Source organism: Sarcophilus harrisii, chromosome 2 (assembly GCF_902635505.1).
Source record: "Sarcophilus harrisii chromosome 2, mSarHar1.11, whole genome shotgun sequence".
Taxonomy (NCBI): Eukaryota; Metazoa; Chordata; class Mammalia; order Dasyuromorphia; family Dasyuridae; genus Sarcophilus; species Sarcophilus harrisii.
This window is the reverse complement of record NC_045427.1, coordinates 311,787,316-311,802,203: the sequence shown is the minus strand read 5'-3', so window position 1 is coordinate 311,802,203 and position 14,888 is coordinate 311,787,316. Positions and strand designations below refer to the sequence as shown.

Genomic DNA, 14,888 nt, shown 5'->3' with positions numbered 1-14,888 from the left:
TGGCAGGTTGACCAATACATGTTAAATATGCTAAAGTATATGTTAAATACAACATATGTATGTATGTCTATACAGTTATTTTGCTGTACAAAAAGAATTTTACAATTAACCTGTAAAGGAAATCAAAAATGCAGGTGGACAAAAATAGAGGGATTGGGAATTCTATGTAGTGGTTCATACTCATTTCCCAGAGTTCTTTTGCTGGATGTAGCTGGTTCAATTCATTACTGCTCTATTGGAACTGATTTGGTTCGTCTCGTTGAAGAGGGTCACGTCCATCAGAATTGATCATCATATAGTATTGTTGTTGAAGTATATAATGATCTCCTGGTTCTGCTCATTTCACTCAGCATCAGTTCATGTAAGTCTCTCTAGGCCTTTCTGAAATCATCCTGTTGGTCATTTCTTAGAGAACAATAATATTCCATAACATTCATATACCACAATTTATTCAGCCATTCTCCAATTGATGGGCATCCACTCAGTTTGCAATTTCTGGCCACTACAAACAGGACTGCCACAAACATTCTTGCATCTACAGGTCCCTTTCCCTTCTTTATGATCTCTTTGGGATATAAGCCCAGTAGTAACACTGCTGGATCAAAGGGTAGGCGCAGTTTGATAACTTTTTGAGCATAGTAAGGAAAGGGGTTTTTAAGAATTAATAATGAGAAAGAGAAATTTTCTAGAACTCACAATTAACTGGAAAGAAAAGGCCATTAAAGGAAATTCAATATAAGATGGGAGTTAGCCAAGTGATTGACAGGTAAAATCCATAGAGTTTAGCAGACTAACCCCAAAAGGGAGTTAGCAAGGGAAGGAGATTATACAATTGATTTGTGGACTAGCTTTAAGAGAGATTTAGCAAAGATGTACAACATGAACTGATTTTTTTTTTTTAACAATAATAGCTTTTTATTTTTAAAAATATATGTAAAGTTAATTTTCAACATTCTCCGTTGCAAAATCCTATGTTCCGAATTTTTCTCTCTTCCTCTCTCCCCCCTCCCCTACACAGCAAATAATCCAACATAGGTTAAACATGTGCAATTCTTCTAAACATATTTCCACATTTATCATTCTGCACAAAAATCAGATTGAAAGGGAAAAAAATGAGAAAGAAAAAAATAAGCAAGCAAACAACAACCAGAAAAAAGGTGAAAATACTATGTTGTGATCCATTCAGTCTTCATAGTACTCTTTCTGGATGTAGATGACTCTCTCTATCCCAAGTCTGTTGGAATTGGCTTGAATCACCTTACAGATGAAAAGAGCCAAATCCATCACAGTTAATCAAGCTGATTTTTATAGGGGAAATATAACCTCCCGGGTTTGCCACCATAACTTGGCTTTCTGATTGGACAAGTAAAGGTAAGGTTGTTAGAGACTCCACCTGGAGTGGAACTTTAATTGACCTTCCACTTGAACCAAACATCTACTTAAGAACAGAATGCTCACTGAGGTGATACCATTAGATCCCTTCCTGCTTACCCCAGAGAATATTAATAAACCTATTAGTGCTTCAGGCTTTCTCTGATAATGCCCACCGAGCTACTCATCAAAATCAGTCAATACTTAAAAGTTAATTCAGGCTTTTCGATGAAAGATCAAATATATGGCTGAAGGTTTAATATTTTGTCCCCACTCATGGGAAGACCCTGATGCTGGGCAAGATTGAAGGCAAAAGGAAAAGGGGATGGAGGAGTATGAAGTAGATAGTTACAAAAATAACGCACGTGGGCTTGGACAGATCTCACGAGAGGGTAGGGGAGAGGCGAGCCTGGCACGTCAAGGTGATGGGGATCACCTGGAGTCAGACAAGACAGAACAACCAAAAAAGTGGGAAGTGGGAGAAGACGGATTACCCCAAACAGTTCACATTTTCACGTACAACCCCCTTTCTATTGTTATTCTTCACGAATTAAAAGGTTTCTGTTCGTTGAAATCCGAGGCAATTCATTGAGGTCGCTTATTTGTCTGAGATTTAAAGTAACTGGATTTACTACCCCTTAAGTGACCTTGAATAAATCACTTAATTTTCATCTCTGATTTTCTCCTTTGTGGATTAGATTAAAGGCAAAAGTTCACTCCCCTCTAAACATTTAAGATCTACTCATTTCCACCTCAAAACTGCGAATAAGACTAACGTGTATTCAGTTTGGAGAGCAGGAGTTTCTCCCGCTTTTAAGTTGGAGAAAGCCCTTCCGAGCCTTGTACTAAAAGGTACGCGTCCAGTTTCAGCAATCCAACCCACATTCCCGGAATACGACAAAAAGCTATGTTATCACGACAGATGTTGTTTTTCTCCCTTGGAAATAGCAGCAATACGTGATGCTCGCGGCCGCTAAGTCTACGCGCGGGTTCGATTAAAAAAAAAAAAATCCCCATCCTCTAGTGTTGCAATTTGGGGAAAAGGAAACTCTGGTGTACCGGGCGCTCCTCGAGAGCTAGGGCTGTTTTGTTGGCTTGTTTTTGTTTTTTCTCAAGGCTGAGCGCGGAGGGGAGTCCTACGCTCGCCAGCTTCCGGGGTTTCGCCGGCGCAGTGCAGGCGAGGCGGGAAAGGGCAGGAGGAACGCATTGGGGTCAGGGGGGGCGCCAGGTGCGGGCGATTCCGGGCGCGCCACTCAGGTGAGCGTCTCAAGCGCAGTCGGGCTTTGCCGAGAGAGGGCCGGCTCCCATGAGCCTCGCCGGCTCCAGCCCAGGTGGAGGGAGGCGCGCCGCGCGAAGCCACGTGACCCAGCCCGCCCGCGAGGGGGAAGCGGGCGCATGCGCTCGGAGCTCTTTGCGCGTCGTGGGCGGGGCGCTCGGGAGCCACCGCAGCCGCAGTAGCCGAAGCCGCTACGACCGCTGCAGACGTGGCTGTCTGGGCTCGTTTTGTGGGGAGCCAGGCCCGAGTCTCTCCTTAATGGCATTGGACGGCTTCCAGCTCAAGGTTAGTGCGGGCCGGGCGGCGCGGTAGTAACGCGAGCAGAGTGCCGGCGGCTGATTTCTCGGGAATAAGGCCTGTTTGGTTTGTCTCGGTCCTGGGCCTAACTCCACCTCCCCACCCCCACCCCACAGGCCCTTGCGGCCTGGTCCGGACTTGGCGCCCGAAGCTCCCACTGCTCCTGCTTCCCCACCCCCCTCGTGGCCCCTCCCTCCCTCCGCCTTTGCCCGATTGCCGCTCGGCGGGCTTTTCCACGAGGGCCGGCTCTTAACTGTTTAGGCTGGAACCTGGCCCCACGAGGTTAGGCGAATTTCTCCAGGTAGCCATCCTTGCGCTCCTTCCTCCTCAAATTTGCGGGCAATCCGGACTTGGAGGTAAGGATCCCGGACAGGCCTACACAGCTAAGTCTTAATTACTCTTCCAGGATATAGAAAATCCTTCTATCTGAGGCATTCATTCTACCAGCGCATTAAACACCCTATTGTGGGGTCGGGCGCTGTGCTCAGTCCCTGGACCTTCAATGGGCAGCAGTCAGCTTGAAGACTCGCTTTCCTTCCTGGTAATTTCAGAGCCAGCCTCAGTATTTTTCCTTCCCACTTTGCAAGACAAACCCTCTAGTAAGTGTCTTATACAGACTAGGAATTGTGCCGGCTTCTGTTGGAAGTTTGCATTCAGTGATGGGTAGGCTATGAAGGGAAGAAACAACACGTTTTATAAATAGGAAAAGGCAGTTTTTTTTGAGGAGAATACTATTATTTGAGAGGGGGGATCAGGGAAGGCCTCGTGTTAAAAGTGGAGCTTTTGAGTTGGGTGTCTTTAAGGAAATTAGACGTTATGAGAATCACAAGTAAGGGAATTCAGCTTTTTAGGCGTGCGAGACAGGTGAATGTCCATTATGAAGGATGTTAGGTTTGGGAGGATTGGGAAGGGCTTTTGCCAGGCAAAAGAGTTTATATTTTAGTCTAGAAATAATAGGAAGGGTGGCGCAGTGGATAGAGCACCAGCCCTGAAGTCTGGAGGACTTGAGTTCAAATCTGTTCTCAGACACTTAACACTTCGTAGCTGTGTGACCCTGGGCAAGTCACTTAACCCCAATTGCCTCAGCAAAAAAAAAATAATAATAATAGGAAATCACTACAGTCTGTTCATTAATGGGGAAGTAACATGTTTGGATCTTGCTTATAGGAATATTTTAGTTGTATGAAGAATGGATTGAAAGTGGGGGTAGGGGTGAGGAGACCAGACTTGAGACAGGTAAAACTGATTAGAATTTTGAATTGATAAGGACCTGAACTAGGATAGCAATAGTGTGTTTGGATAGAATTTAGCAGATGTGGAACATGTTTTTGGAGATACAAAGGACAAGATTTGGCAATTATTGAGTTGTGGGGTCTGGAGAATTGAGGAGTTGAGCATGATGACACCAGAGTTTTAAAAAAGCCTTGGGTACCTATAAAAATGATGATGATCTCACTAGGAAATAGGGAAGTCTAGAAGTTGATTGTGTTTCTGGGGAAAAGATCTTTTTTGTTTTGAACTTTTTGGATTCAAGATACTTACATGGAACATTCAGTTTGAAATGTCCAATAAATTATTTATGAGACTGGATCCCAGGAAAAACTTGAACTATATAGTTCTAGGAATTTTCTGCATAGGAATTAGACCTAAAGGGAGCTGCTTCATGAGAAACAGTAGAGGGAAAAGGAAGTCCTAGGACAGAGCCTTAAGATATACTTAAAGCTTGGAATACAAAGTGAATGATAATCTAGCTAAGGGGACTGAATAGGATTTAGGTAAGCAAGGAAAAGAATAACCAGAACTGAGAGGATGATTTAACATCATCAGATGTTATATATAGATCTTAGGGCTCGGGATTGAGAAAAGACTGTCATATTTGGGAATTGAGATCATTTAGAGAAAGTTTCAGCTGAGATGGGGAAGTCAAAATAATGAATGTCGTTTATTTTAGGAGCATGATAAATGGAGGGGAGATAAACAGTAAGGATAACTTGAGGGGGTGGTAGGATCTAGTGAGAAAATTTTAAGTTAAAAAATGTTTCCTTATTAACAGGGCAACAAGTTAGGCATTTTGGATAGTAGAATCGACATTTTGCTTCACGCTGGTGCCTCTTGTAGTATACTAGCTATGTAACCTTGGACACATCATTTAATTTCTCAGTGCTCTAAGTGAGTGGAATGAAAAGGCTTTTAAAGTGCTTATTACATGCTACTGTATGTAAAGCTGCTAACTTGGAACTACTTTTAACTTTACATGTTTTCTGAGGTGTGGAACTTTTCCCTGTGTGTCCTTTAATAAAGATAAAATGGCAGTTAAGTAGAGGCCTTATTAGACTTTTATGAATCCAATAATCAACTCTATAAAAACAGATTATAGGGATAATAGGTGAGGTGAAGGATTGATGTGTCCCATAACTGAGGTAATACTTGAGAAAGGAAGAATCAATTTTCTTCTGAGGTTGTCCATAGCAACATTACTAGTAGACTTAGAAATAATAATTATCTAGGGAAAAAAGATAATACAATTCTAACTTTATGGAAACAAATTTCTTTTTATGGATAGTAGCAATGGGTCCTTGTTTAAAAACATTTTGTCTTGCTAAATTACAGAGGCTGATTACCTCTGTTCTCTACTTTTGTTTCATAGATGTATGTTTCTAGGTTTTATTGCACTAATTTTTAATGTATTTCCTTATAATTTAAATTAATGAAGTTAATGTATGTCAACAACTGAGCCATTCAGGATTGTTTCTGATCCCCTATTTGGTACATTAGTTATTTACACATTGGTTAAATTTCAGTTGTTATCAGAGGATCTTAAAGGCTTTGCTTAGCCTTTCTTTATTAACCTAAGCTGTGTTTTAATCACTCTTAACAAGTAACTTGACCAAAAATAATCTGGAAGTTTGAGTACAAGCAGGTGCAATCTAGCTCTTTTTAAAAAATTCTCTACCTAATACTTGTGCTTCTCATTTTTTAAAAATTAATTCCTACACTTTTTATTGGGATAACAAATTTAGAAAACTAAGTTTAAAAAGTTGATATCAGCCCTAGAACTAAAAAGCTTTATTTCCTGACAACCAGTTCTTAATGATGTCTTCTTATATTTAAATGTTGCAAAAACTACTTCTGAAAATAATAGTGATATGATTTGTGGGATCTTTTTGTTGGTTACAAGGAAGATTTCCCAGAGAAAATTGGATGTGTTTCCTCCCCTTTTTCTCTCCATTTTTTACAGAAATATGAGTCATTCAAATCATTCCAAAAAGCTCCTTAAAATTCTTAATTGTGAAAGTTTTTGTTGAATCAAAACTTAGTGTTTGTCATGGCTAACATTTTTTAGGTGGACCAAATTTATTATGCTATAGAAAACATTTGAAGTACTTATGACTGATTTACAATTTAACAAGCATTTATTAAATACCTACTTTTCATCAGGATATTTTGTATAAGGAAGGGAGAGGATAATGAGGACAGGGTACTGAAAGAAGGGAGATGTGGCAGGAATGGGTGAGGGTCCTTGTTCTCCAAGGCTAGAGTTCGAAGCGAAGGAAATTTGCTAAACTCAAAGGCTGTGATAAAAAGCTTTTATTGTTAAAGAGGCACCAAGAGAAAGACTTCCTTGGTGGGCAATATCATTCTCAAGAGAGAAGTGATTTGCAGAGAGACATTTTCTGAAGCCCCATTTTATACATGAATCTAAGAATTGACATTCTGTATGCAAGACCATTTGAGTTTGTATATGAAAGGAGACATTTTCTGAAGACTCATCTTCCTGTCTCCAGAGAATATTAGACCATTTGAGTTGGTATAACTTTTTGTTGGTAATTTTACATAACTTTACAGGGCTGTCTCGGGTCAGAGTTTTACTCTCATCAAGGATGCAAAGACAAAAATTTTAACAGCACTCACCTTAATAAATTTAACTATCCTAAAGGATATAGTTTATCTACAGATAAATAGAAAATATATGCAAAAGAAATTTAAAATACTTTGGGAATGGATGGAAAAGGGAATACTAATGGGGGAAATAAGAAAAAAAAAAAGACTAGTAGCATTTGAGCTAAACTTTGAAGAGAACCAAGACTTAAGGGAGCATCTAGGCAGAGGAACATGTTTATTAATAGAACAGAATATGTAGAAGAAAGAACAAGTAAACCAGTTTGACTAATAGAGTCTTTGAAGGGGGTTAATGTGAACCTGGAAAGACTGGTTTGAGCCTGCTCATTAAGAGATTTAGGTGATATTTAGTCGGAGGTTGCTATAATGGTTCAAGTGATGGAGGATGGGACTAGATTGATTGTAGTATATATAAAGAAATAGGCGAATGCAAGACATGTTCTGTGGATACAATTGACAAGACTGACAACTAATTTTGCAAACCATTTTCATATGGTTCCCTAAAATGTATCCTTATCAAGGATATATATATCCTTGTATTCTCCCCCCCCCAATCTCTCTTATAATTAGTGTGTATACACAGACAGCTAGATGGCACGGTGGATAGAACACTGACCCTGAAGTCAGGACCTAAGCCTCAGACACTTAATACTTCCTACCTGTGTGACCCTGGGCAAGTCACTGAATCCCAATTGCCTCAGGGAAAAATATTATTAGTGTATACAGTATATACTTTATAAGAATACTGCAAATACAAGAGCCTCATTGGTATACTAGAGCTTTGGAACATAAGTCAAGGCACCTGGCTTCTAGTCTTGGAGTAGGAGAGAACTAAAACGACCTTATGTGAGTATTTGTCATTAGTCATTTGAACAAACATTTTCAGGAGGCTATGGAGAGAGATGTAGTGTTTTTGGTGGGTTTCTGGAAGTCTTGGGGCAGCCTTTGTTTCAGAGTAATGACCACAAGAATAGACAGCTGCTAAAGTCCAAATCCTTTATTGTCTCCTTCAAAGTCTTGTCTCCTTGCCTGAGGCTTTAGCTAGCTTTCTTAGAGGCCTCCTGGATAGTTTCAGTGGAGAAAATGCAGGAGGACAGGTCTGCTACCACAGGGTGTGGGATGAATGAATTTGAGTCCAAGGGCTTGTGCTTCACCCTCCAGTATGCTTGTCTTTCCTAGCTCTTAAATGAGGCTTATATGCTGTACACTGAGTATAAACCAATCATCGTATCACTAGGAAACCATTATTTGTTGTAAGATTAAATCAATCATACTGAACTTAGAAAACGATTAAGCATCATACTAAACTAGATAACCATTGTATCGTCAATTCCACTGACTTAACATCTTGTAAGAATCCTTGTTTCAGAGTTCTGGCCCATAACAAGATGTCATGATATGTTCATGACTTGTATACAAGTAGTATGGTTGTGATTCTAAAAAACAACCTCTAACAGCAAGTCCAGTGTTATTTCTCTTGTACCATACAAAAGGAGTTTGTGTTTCTATCACATGCTATGTTAATTTGGACAATGTGGTGGAGTGGACAATTTTGGAGTCCAGCTTGGGTTTAGATTCCTTCATATTTATTGTGTGACAATGGGTAAGTTAATTAAGGTCTCTAGGCTTTGGTTTCCTCATTGGTAAAAGTGGACATACCTCACAGGTGTATGAAGCTCAAATGAGGTAATATATTTCATTTGGGGTTTAATTATTAAATTAATTAAGTTCATTAAATTGGCTTTAATAAATGGGCTTGGTTTAGTTTGAAGATAACTTTATAATTTTAAATCATTATGATATATGGTTTTTATAGTCTTTTTTTTTTAACATTAATTGTTCATATTTGGGATTTATAAGATGCCACATCCTTAGGAATTCTGTCCTCAACTATAATTATTTGTTGTCCAGTTATGTCTGATTTATTATGACCCTATTGGGGTTTTCTTGGGAAAAATAATTAGAATGGTTTTCCATTTTCTTCTATAGATGATTTTTTTATAGATGGGGAAATGGAGGCAAACAGTGTCACCCAGTTAATAAGTGTCTGAGATCAGATTTGAACTCAGGAAAAGGAGTGTTCCTGACTTCAGGCTTAGCACTGTATGCACTTTTATCATCTTTCTGCCTTACCTGTAAGGCAGCTCTCCAAAAGTGTCATGTTCAAGGAGGACTAGAACCTCAGGTTTGAGAGCTTTCCACACCCTTTTTAGGGCTGCTCATTCATCTTTAAGGTCCATACCTGACTTTGAGCTCTCCCTTGTGGACAAGTCAAGTCATTATCCCTGTGATGCCATTGGTCCTCTGGGGGAAAAAAAGATTAAACAATGGTTATCCAAAAGTGGAATGGGCTACTTTGGGAGAAATTAAAAGCCTTTTTCTGGCAAAGACTAGATGGATAACCATTACCAGGATGGGTATGTTTTAGAAGCAATTTTTGTTTAAGTTCTGACTCAATATGTTCTTTCAGATGACTTAGAAATCTGATTTTTCTTCTGAAATCTAGTTCTTCAAAACCTGGTGAACATCTCAGTCCAAATGTCTGAGCTTCTAAAACTCAATATCTCTATAATGGAACTTATGTTTTCCTCCTTGAGGCAAAAGGAAAAAAATATCATGATTTATAAGTCATAAAAATAGCATTATTACCTTAAAAGTTTTTGTTTTGTTTTTTTAAGTTGTTATGGAGAAAAGGTTTTTTAGAGACCTTTCATTTTTCTGCTTGGTTGTTTTTATTTATTGTAGAAAATATTGTAGAAGCAGAGTTTCCTTTTGGAACAATGCATGTTGTATTTATAAAATTACATTGTTTGATTTGGAACTATGCCCAAAGGGCAATAAAACTACCAATTATTTGACCCAGCAGTACCATTCATAGAGCTGTACCTCATAGAAATCAAAGAAAAGGACATATATATTTATTTATCTGAATTCTTTTTTGTGTGTTAACAAAGAATTGGAAACTGAGGCAATGATTGGGAAGTGCCTGAAGAAGTTGTGGCATATGATTGTGATGAAATATTAAGGCAGGGATCCTCAAAACTATGGCCCGCGGGCCAGATGCGACAGCTGACATTTATCCCCCTCACCCAGGGCTATAAAGTTTGTTTATTTAAAGGCCCACAAAACAAAGTTTTTGTTTTTACTATAGTCTGACCCTCCAACAGTCTGAGGGACAGTGAACTGGCCCCCCCATTTTAAAAGTTTGAGGATCCCTGTATTAAGGTGTGTGGTTTCAGAAAACTTGAGATTTATTTGAGCTGAAAGTGATATGAACAGAATTTAAGAACATTATACATAATACTTATTGTGTATCTAATTTATATTTTAATATATTTAACATCTACTGGTCATTCTGCCATCTGGGGTAGGGGGTAGGGGGTGGGGGGTAAGAGGTGAAAAATTGGAACAAGAGGTTTGGCAGTTGTTAATGCTATAAAGTTACCCATGCATGTAACCTGTAAATAAAAGGCTATTAAATAAAAAATAAATAAATAAAAAGAACATTATACATAGTGTTAGCAATATTGTAACAACTACAGTGATTTCATGGCACTTTTGAAGACTCATGATGAAAAACTGTTAAACATCTCCAGGGCGAACTCTTTGAGTGCTTATTAAAGAATGCTTATTCTTTCACTTTATTTTTTTTCTCTTTTTCTTTTTCAACATGGCTAAAGTGGAAAGGTTTTGCATTATTTCAGATGTATCATGGGATATCTTTTCCTTTTTTTTTTTTTTTTTTTTTTTCCTTCTCAATGAGTAGAGAACAGGCTGGATAGATGGAGAAAATTCAGAACTGAAAATAAATTTTAAAAGAATTGTAATTGGGAAATATTTATGAATGGGACCAGATAAAGATTTCTCAAAGTCAGTGAGATGGAATAGATCACACCATAGGCCAGTAGGCCTATCACGTGATTCCTGGAGGTTTGTAGGGCAGGAAAGGTTAGACCCTAGACCTAAGCTTCAGGAAGTGACATGACCCACAGGAAATAAGTTAGCATTGCTGACCATTGGTCAATGTATTTTCAGTCCATTCTATGAAAAGACTTGGGTCTTTTGCTATTTAAATTCACTATTTCTGGCTCGCCAAGCACAATGCTGGGAGATGGGAGCTTGAGAGGCTCTCTGTATCTGCTCAGTTGCTTCCTCTTTGTATCTGAAGATGCCTAGTCAATTTGTTGTAAGGGGATCTAGTACCTGTCCTACACATTTAACAAAAGAAATAAAAATATAAACCAACGTAAAAAAAAAATCATTGGTTATAGGCCAATCTTTCCTGGAACTTTTCTAGGATCTATATGAGAATAAAGACTAGATGTAAACTAAAATGGGTATATAATACAATTGTGCTATGTACAAGTTAATGCTAATCATTTTTTCCCTTTTCATCCTATCATTGAGTCATATTTTCTATTCATAGGTATTAGAAAGGAAGTACATAAAATCAAGAATGATTTAGGATTACTGTTTGGCCTGTTAGTTTCTGAATAGCTAGCTAAGTACTCTGGCTTAACAGCAACTAGAAATGTAATTTCCAAGTCTGTTACCCCCTGTTGCACTTCTCAACAATTATCTTTTATTGACAATTGCTTAAGGTTCTTCTTCTTCTTCTTCTTCTTTTTTTTTTTTTTTTTTAAGTTAGAGCTGGCCCCAGTCAGTAATGCTTGATTTGGTGTTCCACCTCTTAGACATACTAGCTTTGTGAATCTCTTCAAATCCCTTAACCTCTCAGTGCCCCAGGAAACTCACAAGAATATAAATTGTAAAACTAGGCTTGTTATAGAAAGTAGAGGCTGTTTTCTTTTTGTATCCTGTGCCAATGAAATCACAGTTCCAGGGCAATACATGTCAGATGTGTTTACTTACAGAAACTTTATTTAATATAATTTTGGAAGCCATATTTAGATGATTTATTCTACACTTTTTTGGAAGATGGAGTTTCACAAGAATTAAAAATTAAAGATGTTTAAGATGGAGACCTGATTGATCGTTGCATTGTTCAGAATTAGGTTATTCAGAGTTTGTTTTTCTTTACTATATTGCTATCTTTTAAAAAAAAATTATAGCTTTTTATTAACAAAACATATGCATAGGTAATTTTTCAACATTGACCCTTGGAAAAACTTCTGTTCCAACTTTTCCCCCTCATTCCCTTCACCCCTTCCCCTAGATGGCAGGTAGTTCCATACATGTTAAATATATTAAAGTATATGTTAAATACAATATATGTATACATATTTATACAGTTGTCTTGTTACACAAGAAAAATTGGATTTAGAAGGTAAAAATAATTTGGGAAGAAAAACAAATGCAATATTCCTACCTTTTTTGTAAACTGTTCTGGTTCTGCTCATTTTACTTTTAATAATTTGTTTTTACCCAGGATTCTTTGAAATCATCTTTTGTTATTTCTTATAGTACAATAATATTTTGTTCATCTATTAAAATTTATTGTCATGTCCCCAGTTGATGGACAATCCTTCCCTTTTTGTGGGGATCCCTTTCTGTCCCCTTTCAAGATCAAGAAATGAATTTTGCTTGTTGTTTCTGCTGTTATTTTCCTCCCTCTTAACATCCTCCCCTCCTTGCTTAAGTCCTTGTTGAGTATGTTATATTTCTACATTAAACTGTTATGCACATTCATTCAACTTTTCTTTGCTTCATATGAGTGAGATTCATCTGGTGGCTAGTCCTACTCCTTACATGTTGGTAAGCTGTTCTTCTCATGTACCTCAAATATAAGAAATTTCAAGTTCCACCTCCTTTCTCTTTTCTGATCCCTTCTCTCCCCAATTCACTAGTTCCAGTGCATCCTAAAGCTACCAAGATAAATATAAAAATCCTTTCAGAAGCCTTCATGACCTGGCCCCTTTCTACCTTTTCAGTGTACTTATATCTTATTCTCTTCCATGTACTTTGTAATAAATGAATGGGGAGTCCTTGCTGTTTCTTACACAAGAGATTCCATTTCCCACTTCCTTGCATTTTTTTCTCCCATTGGATGTTCTTTATGCCTGTAGTTCTTTCTCTTCATTTACTCATTCCCCCTTCTCTAAAGTATAGTTAAAAATCCTTGTCTTCAGTAAGAAAGTTTTCCTGATCCTCCTTAATGTTAGTACCTTCTCTCATTTGCAGTTTATTTTATGTGCGTACATATATATGCCTATGTATTAATGGGTATATATGCATATCTTGTAAGGATATGTTAGCTTTCCCCTTAAATTATGAGCTAGGGGGCAGGAATTTTTGGCTTTTCTTTCTCTTGAGCTTAGCACAGTGCTGGCACATAATAAGCATGTAATAAATACTTATTGATTTGACTTCCTGCACTTGTATATTCCTTTTACTATTCTTTCATATTTCCTCTTAATAATCCCCCCCCAAAAAAAAAAAGTGCTCTACCCAGAGTATCATTGTTTTCCATATTTAAATTCCTCAGGGAAATGGAATGCTTAATGTATATGTAGAGTTCATGAAGAGGAGTAATGTAAGAAAGCTTCAAAAAAATCGGTTGATCTCAAGTTGGGAAGAGCTTTGAACAATCGAGTTTATATTTTATCCTAGAGCTAATAAAGAACCACTGGAGTTTTATTGAATGAGAGAGTGATATGGTCACTTAAGCATATGGGCTGTGTTAATAAAGATGCACTTAAAAAAATCATCTTGGCAGCTTTGTAAAAGATGGATTGAAACAGAAGAGGTTTTAGGTGGCAGGGAAATGAATTAGGAAGCCACCGCAATAGTCAATGAGGGATTGAATTAAGAGGTATGTATGAATAATGAGATACGAATAGTTTGATTTTGTTTAAGATGAATGATTACCAGCCACACTTTTTTGTTTTTAATAAATTCTATTTCTAATCCTTGTTGTATTTATGTATTTCTCCTCTTTCCTATCCCTGCTAACTGAAGGTCCTTAACTTGTCTTGCTATTACTTAACCTCCCCCCACCCATGGATCTTTCCCTTATCTTCTTCCCTCACCCTTTGCTTTCCCCCTTCATTCATTTCTCCCCCTCTCTTCCCCCCCCCCCCCTTATTTCTTAATAGTATGTAGTATTATGTGAATAGGTTTTCAGAACTCCAGTCCTTCTCTCCCCCTCAAATGCCTCTGTTCTTCTTCCTTTGCCCCTCATTTGTATAACATAATTACTTTTTTTTTTCCTTTACCATTTCCTAAGCCATTTTATTTTTAGAATCAGATTATACTCAACTGTGCCTCAGTCTTTCTTTTGAGGTACCCAATTGCTGAAGTCAATCTTATAAGGTGTACATTTCCATGTAAAACCATAAACAATTATGGACAAATTAAGTTCCTTGAAGTTGTAGATTTTTTTGCATTTTAAGTAGACTACTAGAAGAGCATTGTCTGCATGTTGTGCCTTTTTTTTTTTTTCTTTTGAAAGATGGTAATTTTTATTGTGTTTTCACAGGTTATTGTTTAACAGAAGACACCACCAACGGCTATGCAGAATTCTGCTCACATGGATGAATACAGCAGTTCTAGCAATGGCAATGCAAGCAATGGTTCTGAGGTAGCCATAGAGCAGCCCAGTGATTTCAGTACTGAGATTATGAATGTTATAGAGATGGAACAGTCACCTGATGGCTCTCCCAATGTGAATGAAGAAAACACAGAGGAAAATGAAATTTCAAATGTAGAACTACCAGTGACAGACACTGAAGCACAATTTCCTCCAGAATATGAAAAGTTTTGGAAAACTGTAGAAAATAATCTCCAAGATTTTACTGGCTGGGTATATTTGCTGCAATATGTAGAACAGGAGGTTAGTAATTATTCAAATTAAGGATGAATGGGGATACATAGAAAATATTAATATTTTTCAATCAAGTATTCTTAAGAAAATATTTTTGTGTAGCTTTATAGTACTTTTCAAACCTTAACAAAACTTTAAAAATGAAAGAAAATGCTATTTTTATAGTGTAATTTTGCTTAAAGATTTTGTCTAATTCTTGTATTTTGGCAGGGAAGAATAGAAACTGAATGAAATCTTTCTAACATTTTTGTAAGAAAAAAT

The 14,888-nt window shown here is 37.6% G+C and overlaps 1 protein-coding gene across 3 annotated transcripts in view; it reads left to right on the top strand.

Moving 5' to 3' along the window:
* Positions 1–2,811: 2,811 nt before the first annotated feature.
* Positions 2,812–14,888, top strand: part of PRPF39 (pre-mRNA processing factor 39) — a 37,389-nt gene continuing 25,312 nt past the window's right edge. For 2 of the 3 annotated variants that reach the window (XM_031952614.1, XM_031952613.1), the window contains exon 1: positions 14,611–14,636. Coding sequence is in view for 1 of the 3 variants with exons in the window: in XM_003756301.3 (XP_003756349.1) it covers positions 14,316–14,636 (321 nt within the window). In the remaining 2 variants the exon portion in view is untranslated. Of the gene's footprint in view, positions 2,933–14,282; positions 14,637–14,888 lie in introns of those variants that run through there. The other variant, XM_003756301.3, reaches the window with a different exon arrangement.